Raw genomic sequence first — 13,361 nt, 5'->3', positions numbered from 1 at the left:
TTACCATTGAAATGACTGAATCATTGTTAATTTTTCTTTAATAAAAACTTTTTATTTTGTTGGTTTCAGTCACCGATTGACCTTTTTGTCACTTCCTTTTCCCCTTGTCTCTCTGTGCTTCGCTGGACATGGCCCATAGGGGAGTTCTCAGGTGTGTATCTCTCCTGTTCAGTGTCCTTTGTATTTTGGGTTCCTTTCTCCCACCTGTTGAATTCAGATAGAATGATATGGTATACACATGTGATACTCCCTTGCTGTTTCCAAATTCCTGTTGACTTTGGGGCCTTTGTCCCACATCCTTGCTTTTTGCTTACTCTCCTACAGCTTAGTAAGCTGCCTTGGTTTGCTCTCCCACATCCATTGGTGCTATTCCTCAGGTTTAACCAGATCTACTGTGTTAATTATCCCTCTGCTATTAAGGTAGAAATTCCCTGTTTAGACTACTAATCTGTCATGGTAATGGAATAATGGGGTATGCCTTACTTTAGGTGCATTAAACTTAGCAAAAGATTTTTGAAAGTTCACCTAATTTCCTGGATTCCTCTCTTAGCCTAGATTAGGGAATTCCCTCAGAAGGCAAGTACCCTGTAATAAAAGCAGTCAGGCCTTAGGAGGATCATAGTCCCTGCCTGTGGTGTCCTATGATATAGTTACTTACCCAGACGTTTTAGAAGTCCTTCTTCCCAAATAAGACAGAAGGTGCTCTGATTGCCTGCTTTTTTTGTTGTAGTCCAGCTCATTCTTTGCTTTGTTGGCAGGAAGATGCCAACTCCTTGCCTTCCTATAAAGAAAATCCTGGGCCTCCAAAGTCTGTTGCTAAAGAATGCTAACAGCTAGCATGTACATCTCTCCCTGGTTCAGAATTGTTTCTGACTGTCTAAAAATGGCCTAAGCAACTCAGAAATTTTGATGTACTGTAACCTATTAATTTCATTTCTAACTCTCCCTTAGACTTTTCCCTGCTTCACATGACTAGTAGTTTTTGGTATAGTGAAGAAGGGAACAAATGTATTGACTTCTTCCTAAATCACAAAAATCAACACCTTGACAAGTCAGGGATAAGGATCTAACATTCCCCCCCACCCCCATCCTGTTTTTCATCCTCTCCTTCCCATCCCCTCCTCTATGATCCTTTTCCAAAATGAAGTAACCCATGAGCATTGTGACTCACTGCTTGGTTTTCAATTTATGATGGATGTTTAATGGCTGCTTGTTTTTTCTTCCTTCCTTTCTTTCCCTTTCTTCCTCCCCGTTTCCCCAACTCCTTCCTTTGGGATTGGGACGGCTCTCATAGTGCGGGATGATTTTTTTGGTAAGGCAAAGGCCACATTTAAGTGTATGTTTTTTCCAGTTTCTGGCTTTTCCTCTTCACCCAACATCTTGTCATGCTCCATGGGGTTTTGTGGTTTGGGTTTTGCATGGAAATGGTGTAGTAGTGGTGGTGGTGGTGCCTTTGGGGAGATAGTCTGCAGTCTGGGCTGCACGTCTCTGGTGTGGGGTTCTTTCCCCATGTGCGTGTCTGCTCTGCTGCTTGAGTGTCCTCTTTTTCTCTAGCTGTGCTTGGAGTAAGCTGTTCAGAGAAGCCTCTTCTCCAGACTATCTCTCCCCTTTGCCTTATTTTCATAATGGCTGAGGCAGTCTCTGTAGGCTCCCCACCCTGACTCTCCTTCATATCTCCTGGAGACTCTGTACTGTACTGTCCTTTCATCTTTGCCTGAGGCTGGATGGGACAGGGCATTTCAAGTCTCTTGCTAAGAGGAGACCAGCTCTAAAGATCTCTGATCCTTCACTGACTCAGGAAAATGCCCTGTTCTTATATGCACTCTCTTAATACTATTGGATGCTATGGCCTGGGGCCTGCTCTTTGTTTTGCAAAGACAGAGGCAATGCCATTACTTCCTTGGCAGAGGAGGTCAGAATGGAGATACTAGGGACTCTTAAATATAAAGCATTATTTTTTTTATTCGAGTTTTTTCTTTTTTCCTTTTTGGATGGGGTTGGAGAAGTGGGGGGAAGTGACTAGAAGGACTGAGGCTGAAACAAGGTGTTTTTTTTTTTTCCTATGCAGTCTGGATTTGGTTATTCCACTGTCCTTTCCCAGAGAATTGGTCTTAGTACATTTATTTTGTGCTGCCGTCAAATACCTCCAGAATTAGGAGCAGTCTTGTTTTAGTCTCTGTTCCTAAAGAGCTCAAGAGTCTTTCATACCACCTAGTGGAGAAGACCATAAGCAGCCCCACCTCTAGTCCCCTCGTTTTTCTGGGAACCATGCAGAGGGAGAGATTTCACCCTCCTCCCTTCCTGCCATCCCCATCTACTTTTATTAGACTGTCTAAAAGGCTATGGTCCCTGCACTGTTGTAGGATTGTGTCTTCCCCTTTTCCTCTGGTCTGGGGGTGAACACACACTCTGCAGTGTGGAGGCAATCTGTTGAAATTCAGTGGCACTTTTTCTCAATTTTTTCCCCCATAGCTTGGGCTGCTTCTAGCCAGTCTGGAGAGCTGCATTTGCCATCCCGTGTCCATCCCATCTCCTGGGGAAGGGTTCTTTGTGCTGTGTTGTCCTCTCTATCCTCTTGTCACCATAGCACCAACTTCCATTCTCTTGGGGAACTGGGGACTTTTTTGTGCTTGTTTATTAAAAATTTAAATTTTTAAAAAGCCCCTGTGAGCGATAATGCCTATGAAACAGGGGTTGGGGCAGAGGCATAGGTTTAAATTCAAGTTCAGTGCCTAATCCCGTCCAACAGTCTCTGTTCTAATATAAAATAGTTTCTTTAAATCCAGACTGATGGATGCTACCCTGCGTTTCCTAGGATCCCATCTCCAAAGGAATTTTTACCTACTTCCCAGTGCCCTTTGGCTTCCTCCCTTTCAGGGTCTCCTTCCTCAGTCCTCGGTATTTTATTTTTATTCTCTCAGTTCTCATTCCAAAAGTGTTGGAACCTCTTGTCAAATGTTTGAGCTGTCTGGTCAGAGGACCTGTGGGACGGCTAAGGCTCATTGTAGCCAGGAGAGATTACTCAATTCCTCAGAGGTTCTCTAGCGCTTATTAGAGATTCAAACTGTGAGTCCCTAGGAAAATCCCTGGAAGGAGCATCCAAGAAGTGGGTGGTTAGCTCTGCAGGGCCATGTGTCTGATCCCTAAAACAGTGAATTAGGGGAGGCTTCAGAAGGACACCCAGGAGGAAGGAATCCTAGTTACTGTTTCTACCGAAGTTTGCTCCAAGTATCCTTCCTCACCAGTGGGTGATGACTTTGAATCTTTCTTTGAAGGACATTCTAAATACAGCCAAGGAGTGGCTGTCCACTGGGAATGGGACTAACAAGTAAATACTTATTTTCTACTGAGGGAGTCACAACTAGGCATGGTTGAAACTTCCTTACTTTTTGTTTCAGGCATGGGCAAAGAAGTGGGAAATCTATTGCTAGAGAATTCACAACTCCTGGAGACCAAGTAAGAGACCAGTGCACCTTCTTAAATCTCACTTTGGTGTTCTAGAGTGTTTCAATAATTCTCTTACCAGGACCTGGGGTCCCTGGTTTGAGCATACCTCCCCAGTCCTGTCCCATCTCACAAGCAGTCAGCTTGTGACACCTGGGAATGGTTGGCAGTTTATGTATTCTATTGTTCCTAACCAGACAGCTGCCCGTTTTAAACCCAGACTCAACCAGCCTTCCACATCCCTGGAACTCCCAGATTCACTGATGTTCCTTGTTGTCTTTATTTAAGAAGGAACTTAGATACAAGCTTTATAAGTTGTTTCTTTAGCTTGGCCACTGACTGTAACTCATATACTTATTTAGCTGCAAAATGAACTGGCCTTTCTTTGAAGCTTTTTATGTACTCTGGAAGTAATTCCACATACTTTTTCTTATATTGTTGCTTTTTTAAAGAAATGCTTTGAATGTGGTGAAGAATGATCTGATTGCCAAGGTGGACCAGTTGTCTGGGGAGCAGGAGGTACTGAAGGGAGAATTGGAAGCCACAAAGCAGGCCAAAGCCAAAATGGAGACCAGAGTCAAGGAGCTAGAAGAGGAACTCAAACGGTAAGGGATGGCAGGTGTCAGCTGGTTGGGAGGAAATGTTTGAAGAGTCATTGAACTAAGATACGAGAAGGACCAGGAATCTTTCTCCAGCTTGACTTCTCTGATAATCCTCTTTATTTTAGGAATCTGCTTAAAGAGAAAATGAATAGTTGCTACTTTGTCTTCCTTTTCCTCAACTTCACAGGGCCTTTTGCTGCTCTTGTTCTTCCTCATAGTTAAAATCCTCACCATTTCATTGTTCCCCTCTTGAGCAGCATTTAACACAGTGCTGAACACATAGCAGGTGCTCAATGCATTTGTGTTGACTTGACTGTACCAGTCTTCTTTCATGCCTCTTCCAGTATGCCTTAGTATCTCTTAATTTCATCATGTGAAAGTAAGACCTTTCCAACCTTTACTCTATTTCCTCAGATAATGAGTTAGTTACCTCTGCCACTACTCTTGTATTTTCTCATTAACTCCCTTGTAACTATATTCTTTCATCTACATTCTGCTGAGATCACTTTCTTCTCATTAAGTCTAAGGAAAGGCCTGTACTCCTAAGGCTGAATCCCACCTGGAGACATTGGCATGGGCTGAATTAGGGCCTGGCTGAAGAGGTCTCTTTCTAGGCTCATAATTCCTGGATTCTGGTTTTTTTTTAATATAATATAAATATAAATAAATAAAAACAGATATATAAAAAATATATTTTTCAGTTCCTGTTCCCCTTTTTTCAGTTTAGAGAGGATGAAAAGGGATCCCTTAGAACACACTGTGGTGTTGATCTGTGGTACCTTTTTCTCTCTCTCTGCTAGGATTTAAGGACCCCATTTGGCATTTTGGGGGATGTACTAGGTCTTGGTTGTGACTTGCTCCCATGCATTTCCACAGAAGCAGTATCCCTTTGTGTCTCTCTTTTCTAAATTGAGTTCCGTTACCATTCATCTCCCCTGAAAGTGTGCCATGGAAGACTTTATACAATGAATAGTGAGAAATGGAACTAAAGGTACTTCTTGGACTCCCTTTTCTCTACCAAACCTTCACAGTCAGTGTCCCAAACTTATCTACCACCTGTATTTGACTTTTTTCTTCGTAGAGTGAAGTCTGAGGCCATCATCGCACGACGTGAACCCAAAGAAGAGGTGGAGGATGTAAGCAGCTATCTCTGTACAGAATTGGTATATTTCATTATTAAAATGCCTGGGAATGGGTGGTAATGGGTATGTTTGTTTTCTCCATACGTTCATTTTTCCATTAGTTCTGTCCATCTCCTCACCTGCTTCCTCTTGTAATGTCCACATCAAGTCCTCAATCTGTAATGTCTCCTGCCAAATGCCGCAATGACTTTCTGACTAAAGCCAAAACTTAGTTTTTGATTATGTCTCAAAATATGACTTTCCTGCCCCCAAAAGCCGGGTAAATTCAAGGAACTATGGCTTTCCCCATTTAGCCACTGTGCCAGATGGTATTTACAATGACAAGTGATGTCGTTGTCAATGTAATTTTATATAGCACTATTAAGTAAGCAAGAATATTGATGTGGGCCATGCTCAGTAACTTCTTGGGCTTTGGACCCAATTATATAAGGGTCCTTTACCCAATAGTGTGTTTGTTGAAACACCAGCAGTGTTCCTCTTCTGTACCCTAGAAGCTCCATGTTTCTTTCATTCCTAGCTAAGGAGTTTGTCTTCAATATTAGAGCCACTTTAGTTCCCTAGATGTTGAGGTCTTCATTCTTTCCTGTGAAAAGGCCCAGATACTAAAAGGGGCAGATTCCATGAGATAATTCTCGGGACGCCAAATGGAGATTTTGTGACACTGAAGTAGATATGTCAGTAGATTGAGTATTAATTGACCTCACCAAAGACCTTCCTTCTTTAGATACCTTTCCTTCCAAAAGGTGAAAATGGTGAACTGACTAAAATAGTAACCACCTAGGAGAAAGCTAGGAGGTATGTATAGCCTAGATGAACCTAGGGATAGGAAGGGGGACTAGCTTCTCTTCTTGTTACCTGCATCACTTAATTTTGCCATAGTCTAATAGTTAAAAATGAGGAGGAGAAATTGAGGTTCACTAAAGTTCATTCCAGATGCAATTTGGACAGGTTATTTTTTTGGTTAAGGGGAATCTTCTTGGCCCAGGACTTTTGGGGTTTTGTTGATCTTCATGTTTATGTTTCATTTTCCTTTTCTTCTGTGAAAAGATGTATGTGAGAAGGAGCAATCCTAGTTACATATTGAGTAAAGGTTTCCTCCCAGAGAAATCGAACCAGTAGTTGTAAATCCTCTAGTTGGAGCAGCCATCCTAGGTAGACAGAGACATTTTAGGTCCCCTTCCCTCATTTGGCAGCAGAATTACTGAAGAAACTCAATGCAGCAACAAAATCAAACATTGTTGAGTGGCAGCGTATCACATGGTCAGTGGGAAGCATAGCTAGGGTCCGTGCTGGGTGTTTTGTCTGTTTTCATTGACAATCACTATTATTTCCTTCCTAGCAAACCCCCTAGCATTTTAGGAGCCTAGGTTATATTGCGGGATATATAGTCCCATTCCATATTGATGAGTAGTACTATTTCTGTTTATTGCTTTGATCTTTCCCAGATCCTACATGAACCCCTTTCTGGACCCTATGTGAACCTACAGGACTTAAATCTATAACTTTCCCTAAAGTGCCTTATTTTCTAATATCTGTTTAGCTACTAATTTCCTGCTTGGAACTTTTTGGACCCATGTTTTTTACAATGTGAGGCAGTTGTTTGGAGAAAAAGATACCTATTTTGTGTCATAAATTGAAAGGGACCTCAAAGATCATCTAGTCTGACTCATAATTGAGCTGGAACACCCTCTACAGTATATCCAATCAGTAGTCGTCATCTAGCCTCTGTTCGGAGACTTCTTTGGGCTCCCTCCACCACTTCCCTAGGGGAAGATCCAGAATTTGATAATGAAAAGATGAACTTGGCTCTTGAAATTCCTATAGCCAAGTGACAGAATTCCTATCCCTTTCCATTTCCTGGTATTCTCATTTTTAATTCCCTCCTCCCTCCCATGAATTAGCTCATTGCACTTGCTGAAGATCCATGGGAGATCTGCATTGGGTCCAAGCTGTTCCTTGACAGTCTAACTCCTTGTCCTATGCACTGTGGCTAACAGTATGGTGGCTAGAGTAGCTTTAAAGCTAACAAAGGTACAGCACAAATCCAGAAGAAGCTAACAATGTGTTTATAAACTCCTACTTGTTTCTATACTAACTTCAACCCCTTCCCTCTCTCATTGGCTGAACAGCAGTGCTCCTCCCCTCTGCAGGACAACATTCCCATTGCCCAGCGTCGTCGTTTCACCCGTGTAGAGATGGCCCGTGTCCTTATGGAACGTAACCAGTATAAAGAGAGGCTGATGGAGCTTCAGGAAGCCGTGAGGTGGACAGAGATGATCAGGTAACGCTAATGAGCCTAAGACAGTGCTAAGAATAGGATATGCTATCCAGAAATGCACAGAGACTATTGGATCTCCATCTATCCTTCTGTAGCTCTCCATCTTCCTCCCTCCTTCCCATCCATGTTTCTTAGTTCATTTTCATCTTAAGGTGCCTGTAATTATGGATCTTGAGTAATCAGAGCTTGTTTACTATGTTCATGTTGTATCATGTGGATTCTTCAGCACTGGGAAGAGAGACTGCATCCTGTTTTATTAGTGCTGTCACTTAATACCTAGTGAAATGCTTTGGCTTCAAGAAGCCTTTATTAATAAGTAACAGAATTGGATCATAAAGTAAACTTCAGTCTTGCCTTCTGTCTTTCCTCCCCTCGCATCCTGTAATTGAAGATAAGTTAAATTGATTGGGAGCCAAGAAAGATCTTGGCTGTAGCTTTGTGCTATACTCAGAGTCAGTGGGAGTCTTAGAAAGAATTGACTTCTGTCTTGATTCTCTCTTGATGTTGGGCTCAGGCTGGATCTGCATAAGGAATCTTCCTTAGCTTGAGCCCTCCAATAAAAGGGAAAGTTACTTTCCTTGGGGTTGGTTGATCCATAAGCCCTAATAGCCCGAGACAAGACCTTTAATGTAGTTTCCTTACTTGGCCCAAGGCCTAAATCACTGTAGCTGACAAAAGAAAGGAAAAACTGAATGAGTCAGTGTCCTGTCCTAGATGGAGTTTAGGGAAGGCCTTAGTCTTTGCATGAAATAAATTTAGTGACAAGACCTCACTTATGTAGGCAGAGGAAGACACCTGGAAACCGTACCCTGGAATTTTTCCCTTATGAGTGATTTTGCTTCTTAACTTCACCGCCATTATTCCCTTCTAGACAACGAAGAAAAGAGGAAGGAGTGTGTTCCCAGAGTCCTTTCTTACCTGGCTTCTCTCTTTTTAAAAAATTTTTAAATTTTTATTTTCAGTTCCAAAATCTCTCCTTCCCTGCACTACCTCCTTCAGCCATTGAGAAGGCAAGAAATACAATACCCGTAATATAAATGAAGTCAAACCTATTTCCACATTAGCCATAATATTAGAAAAAGAAAAAAAAGCACTTCTGTCTGCACTGAGTCCATCACTTCTCTCTCTAATTGTTGTTATTGGTGTTGTTCAGTCATTTCAGTGTTGTTCAATTTTTCATGACCTCATTTGGGATTTTCTTGGGAAAGAAACTGGAGTGGTTTGCCATTTCCTTCTCCGGCTCATTTTACAGATGAGGAAACTGAGGCAAACAAGGTGAAGTGACTTGCCCAGGGTCACACAGCTAGGAAGTGTCTGAGGCCAGATTTGAACTCAAGAAAGTGGCAGTCTATCTACTGTGCCACCTAACCGTTCCTCTCTCTTTAGAAATGGATAGAATTTTTCATCATGGATCCTTTGAAATTGTTGTGGATCATTGTATGGATCAAAGTAGCCAAGTCTTTCGTGATTATCATAACCACATTTCTGTTACTGTGTACAATCTCCTCCTAGCTCTGCTCACATTGCTTCAGATCACTTCATGTAAATCTTCCCTGGGTTCTCTTTGATGCCAAGGATGTTGAGCATTGATGTCCTGCTTATTTATGTACCACACTACAGAGCTGCCTCAGGAGAAGCAGCACGGTGTAATGAGAAGAACACTAGTCTGAAATCAGGAAGCCCAAGATGTAGTCTTTGATCTGCTATCACCAATCAGTAAACACTGATGCCTTAATGAACAGTTTCCTGTAGCTGGCATGGCTGTTCCACAGTCTTCTCTTCATACCTGGAACCGTTGTGCCACTGATTGGAAGACAGCCTGCATCACAGTCCACAGGAGCTCTTCTGTCTGCGTTGCCTTTTTCCCAAGGCTTCCCCACTCCCTGGATGTTTATTACTAAATTAAACTTTGAAATAGGAGCCAGCAGGGGGTAGAAAAGAAAGGGGAAAGGAATAACTCCTATTCTCTGGAAGTGTATAGGCTTCACTGAAGCATACGTGTACCCCACCCTGCATTGGCTTTTTGTAGCTAGAGGTGAAGCTAATAGAAGAGGTAGAATTATCTTCTTTTAGTTTTGGTGAGTGCCCAAGATGAATAGTTCTCTGTCTTTTTTTCTCTACAGGGCATCCCGAGAACACCCATCTGTCCAAGAGAAGAAGAAATCAACCATCTGGCAATTGTGAGTCCTTGGGGGCACAAAGCAGGGCAGTGTAAATGGAATGAGCCTTCATGGCAGTCAGGAAAGCCAGTTTCTAATCCTGCATTACCGCATTGGGCAAGTCGCTTCTCTTTACTAGGTTTTAGTTTCATTTGTAAAAGGAGGCTCAACTTTTGAGTTCTTCTAGTTCTAAAATTCTATGACTGTGGAGAAAGGACTGATGAATGGGGAATAGGTAATATGATAGATTCAGATGCTAACATTTTCCCCCATGCCTGTCTTATCTGCCCCGTATCTCTGTTTATAGCTTCAGCCGCCTCTTCAGCTCTTCCTCCAGCCCACCTCCTGCAAAGAGGTCTTATCCATCAGTAAACATCCACTACAAGTCACCCACCACAGCTGGATTCAGCCAGCGCCGAAGCCATACCATGTGCCAGATCTCAGCTGGCAGCCGCACCTTGGAATTTTTCCCCGATGAGTGAGTTTACTTCTTGACAGCTTCACCTCCTTTATTCTCTTTTAGATAGCTAAGAAGAGAGACAGGAGTGTTCCCATAGCCCTTTTTTTCTCTTTAATGCCAAGAATGTTGAGCATTAATGCTTAATTATTTGCCTGCCTCTTTACATACCTGCCCCAGGGGAAGCTACACAGTGTAAGGAGAGGAAGGAACACTAGCCTGAAGTCTGGAGACCTGAGTTCTTGTCCAGGATCTGCTAGCAATCAATCAGTCGGTCAGTCAGTCAGCATTAAGTACCTACTGTACCTCAGGCACTGTTAGGTGCCAGGAAATACAAAGACAAAAGTGAATTGGTCCCTGCCCTTGGGGAAGACACAAGTACGTATAGTATATACAAAGTCTATACAAAAGTACAGGGTAATAGAGTAAGGGAAGGCGTTAGCAGTAAGGCAGCATAGACTTATTGTTTGGTTAATTGTCTAGACTTAAGAAAGTGGTGGAGAAAATGTTAATACTGTAGATTATGCTGAAAAATATGGCATGCATACATTTTCCCCCAGAGAGCCAGTTGTCAAACATCTACCCCCACACACCCATGTTGGGCCCAACCCTTAGGAGACACAATTTCAAACTTAGTTATCTTAACGACTGAGTGAAATACAGCATGACCTATAGAAGGTTAGGGTTCTATGGCACTCATTGATTCATTTATTCATTTTGTTTGACAAGCATTTATTAAATGCCTACTTTGTGCTTTGGATGGCCTATTATATATTGGAAAGAGCCAGGCATCAGAAGGCTATCAGAAAGTGGAGCATTTGTACTCAGTACTCAATTAGGAGCCAGTTCCTTGTTCTGGGTTGTAGGATTTTGTCCCTGACTGAATTTCAGGAAAAGGTTTCAAACCCATCTCTGACATGAGGTTTCTGCAAACTTTCACCTCGATAAACCCTCATAGTCCATCATCTTCTTTTCAGAAGAGTAAGCCCTTTCTGTTTCTTCTTCCAGAGCAGTACTGAGGGTTTTTAGGCCAGACCTTTTACACAGGACAGAGCTTCACATTAGGATGAAAGCATCAAGCTTCTATTCCCCACCCTTAAATTACTCCTAATTCAGTAATCTGAGTATTTTATTTCCACATTGGCTGCTGGTAGCTGACCAGTTCATTCCTTTCCTTCAGACCTACTTCTCAACCCTCTGCCTTGATTTCTAACCATAGATTGAGAAGTACAATTGTCACTTCCCTTCTCAGTGACTGCACATCCTCAGCCCGGAGGGAACAGAAGCGTGAACAATACCGACAAGTCCGAGAACACGTACGCAATGATGATGGGAGACTGCAGGCCTGTGGCTGGAGCCTTCCTGCCAAGTATAAGCAGGTAATCCTCCTCACTCCCCTTTACACGTTACACATATCTTTGCACAAATACCAACTTATATTCCACTGCAGAGAATCTACCTACCCACAGCCTGCTCTAGAAATACCACCCTGGCTTAAGGAAGAGAATGTCAGAGGCAGAGCTCCCTTCAGGTCCACAAATACTTCATTATTGGACTGGCTTTAGCCTGAACCAATATACAAAAGAAGCAATCAGCTACTAGTTAATCTATTCTACTTTGGAGATAGGGAAAATCACGGAAGGCTATATTGTGTGTAGGGGCATTGAAATTGTTAACCTGGCTAACCCTGGTCCATGTCCTGGTCTGGATGCTCAGCAGTCCTTCCTCCTTTTCTTTCCACTGTTTAGACCTTCAGCCCCATGCAACTCCTATTTCCCATCATCTGTTGGAAGCCTAATGCTGCCCATATAATAATTTCACCCTCAAACTTCTCTGGGTCTTTACAATTTACTTTACTTTTCAGTTAGATTATCCTAAATGGTTACATCAGCTTAGATTCTGAATCTCCCAGGAAATAGATAAAGCTGGAGAGAAGGAAGTTGCCTGGGGCTGAAAACCAAAACAGTAGAGGAAATGCACAGTGTTAAGAGAACAATGAAGTGGGGAAGCTCACTGTCAGGCCTGAGCTTTGCTGTAGGCCAGATCCTTTTGTATCTGGCCCCAAAATTGAGTTTCTTTCACCTTCTTAATTGCTTGGATGTGTCTGAACATCTTAGAGAAAGAGAACAGATATATTGTCCCAAGATTTGAGTTAGCCCAGCCTTAGGGGAGGGGTTTCACACTTTCCTAATTCCCTCCATCTTTTTTTTTTTTTTTTTTTTTTTTTTTGCAGTTGAGTCCCAATGGAGGTCAAGAAGATACCAGAATGAAGAATGTTCCTGTGCCTGTGTACTGCCGCCCACTAGTAGAAAAAGACCCTACCATGAAAGTAAGTGGCCCAGTTCAGCTGCAGGAAAGGGATAGGACTATAAGAGCCCTTATCTTGGAGTTTTTTCTCTTTCCTGAGATCTTTAGCACCAAAATCAAAATGGCAAAATCTGAGAGTTGAGAAGGATCAGTACTTCTGAGGCTATCTAGTCTACACTGGTCCTGTACAAGAATCCCCTTCTCAACATACCTAAAAAATAGTCATCAAGCCTTTGCTTAAAGACTTCCTGTAGGAAGGAATACACTGTCTTCTTAAGGTAGTGCATTCCAAGTCTAGATAGCTCTGTGAGGAAGTCTGTCTTTCTTCAAGCCTTAATTTGCATTTTCTTCCATTTGCTCCTAGTTTTGCACTCTGCGATCTAGTAGAACTAGTTTAACCCTCCTTCAGTATTAAAGCTCATCAGATGCTTGAAAATAAGCTACTATGTTGAACCCTGAGTCTTATGTCCAGGATAACATCCCTAAATCATTCTATCAATCATCATAGTATGAACTGATTGTGAAGACATTTGCTATTCTGAGGGCCCCCCTCTGAATGCTCCCCAGCTTATCATTCCTGAAATATGGTAGACTGTGCCTCCTCATCTTGTATGTGTGAGACTTGTTTTTGGAAGCCAAATATTAGACGATGTTTCTCCCTATTAAATTTCATTTTAGTAGATTAGGCCTAGTATTATAGCCTATTTAGATCTTTGGGGATCTTTCATCAAAAGTATAAGTTCTCCCTCCCTCTGCAAATTTGATGAGAATCCTGCCTGTGCCTCTGGCCATATCATAGATACAACTATTAAATGTCACCGGGCCAGGCACAGAAACCTGGCAACCTACTAGTTATCAAATCAGCTCTAAATTCACCTAGGATTATTATCTAGCCAGCCCACAGCTCCATATTTTCTATAGAAATTGCACTGAGAGACTTTGACAAATGCTTTACACCAATCAAAGTAAACA

General features: G+C 42.2%; 1 protein-coding gene across 14 annotated transcripts in view; it reads left to right on the top strand.

Moving 5' to 3' along the window:
• Window positions 1–13,361, top strand: part of MAPK8IP3 (mitogen-activated protein kinase 8 interacting protein 3) — an 84,790-nt gene that overhangs the window by 51,261 nt on the left and 20,168 nt on the right. For 5 of the 14 annotated variants that reach the window (XM_027862660.1, XM_027862659.1, XM_027862656.1 and 2 more), the window contains 9 exons: window positions 140–151; window positions 3,399–3,456; window positions 3,897–4,049; window positions 5,128–5,209; window positions 7,318–7,469; window positions 9,590–9,646; window positions 9,933–10,103; window positions 11,335–11,461; window positions 12,316–12,411. In XM_027862660.1, coding sequence (XP_027718461.1) covers window positions 140–151; window positions 3,399–3,456; window positions 3,897–4,049; window positions 5,128–5,209; window positions 7,318–7,469; window positions 9,590–9,646; window positions 9,933–10,103; window positions 11,335–11,461; window positions 12,316–12,411 — 908 coding nt within the window. The remainder of the gene's footprint in view (window positions 1–139; window positions 152–3,398; window positions 3,457–3,896; window positions 4,050–5,127; window positions 5,210–7,317; window positions 7,470–9,589; window positions 9,647–9,932; window positions 10,104–11,334; window positions 11,462–12,315; window positions 12,412–13,361) is intronic. The other 9 variants (XM_027862669.1, XM_027862668.1, XM_027862663.1 and 6 more) reach the window with 6 other exon arrangements.

The sequence above is a fragment of the Vombatus ursinus genome, unplaced genomic scaffold (assembly GCF_900497805.2).
Source record: "Vombatus ursinus unplaced genomic scaffold, bare-nosed wombat genome assembly UNPS02014770.1, whole genome shotgun sequence".
Lineage (NCBI taxonomy): Eukaryota > Metazoa > Chordata > Mammalia > Diprotodontia > Vombatidae > Vombatus > Vombatus ursinus.
This window is presented reverse-complemented; position numbering and strand designations above follow the sequence as displayed.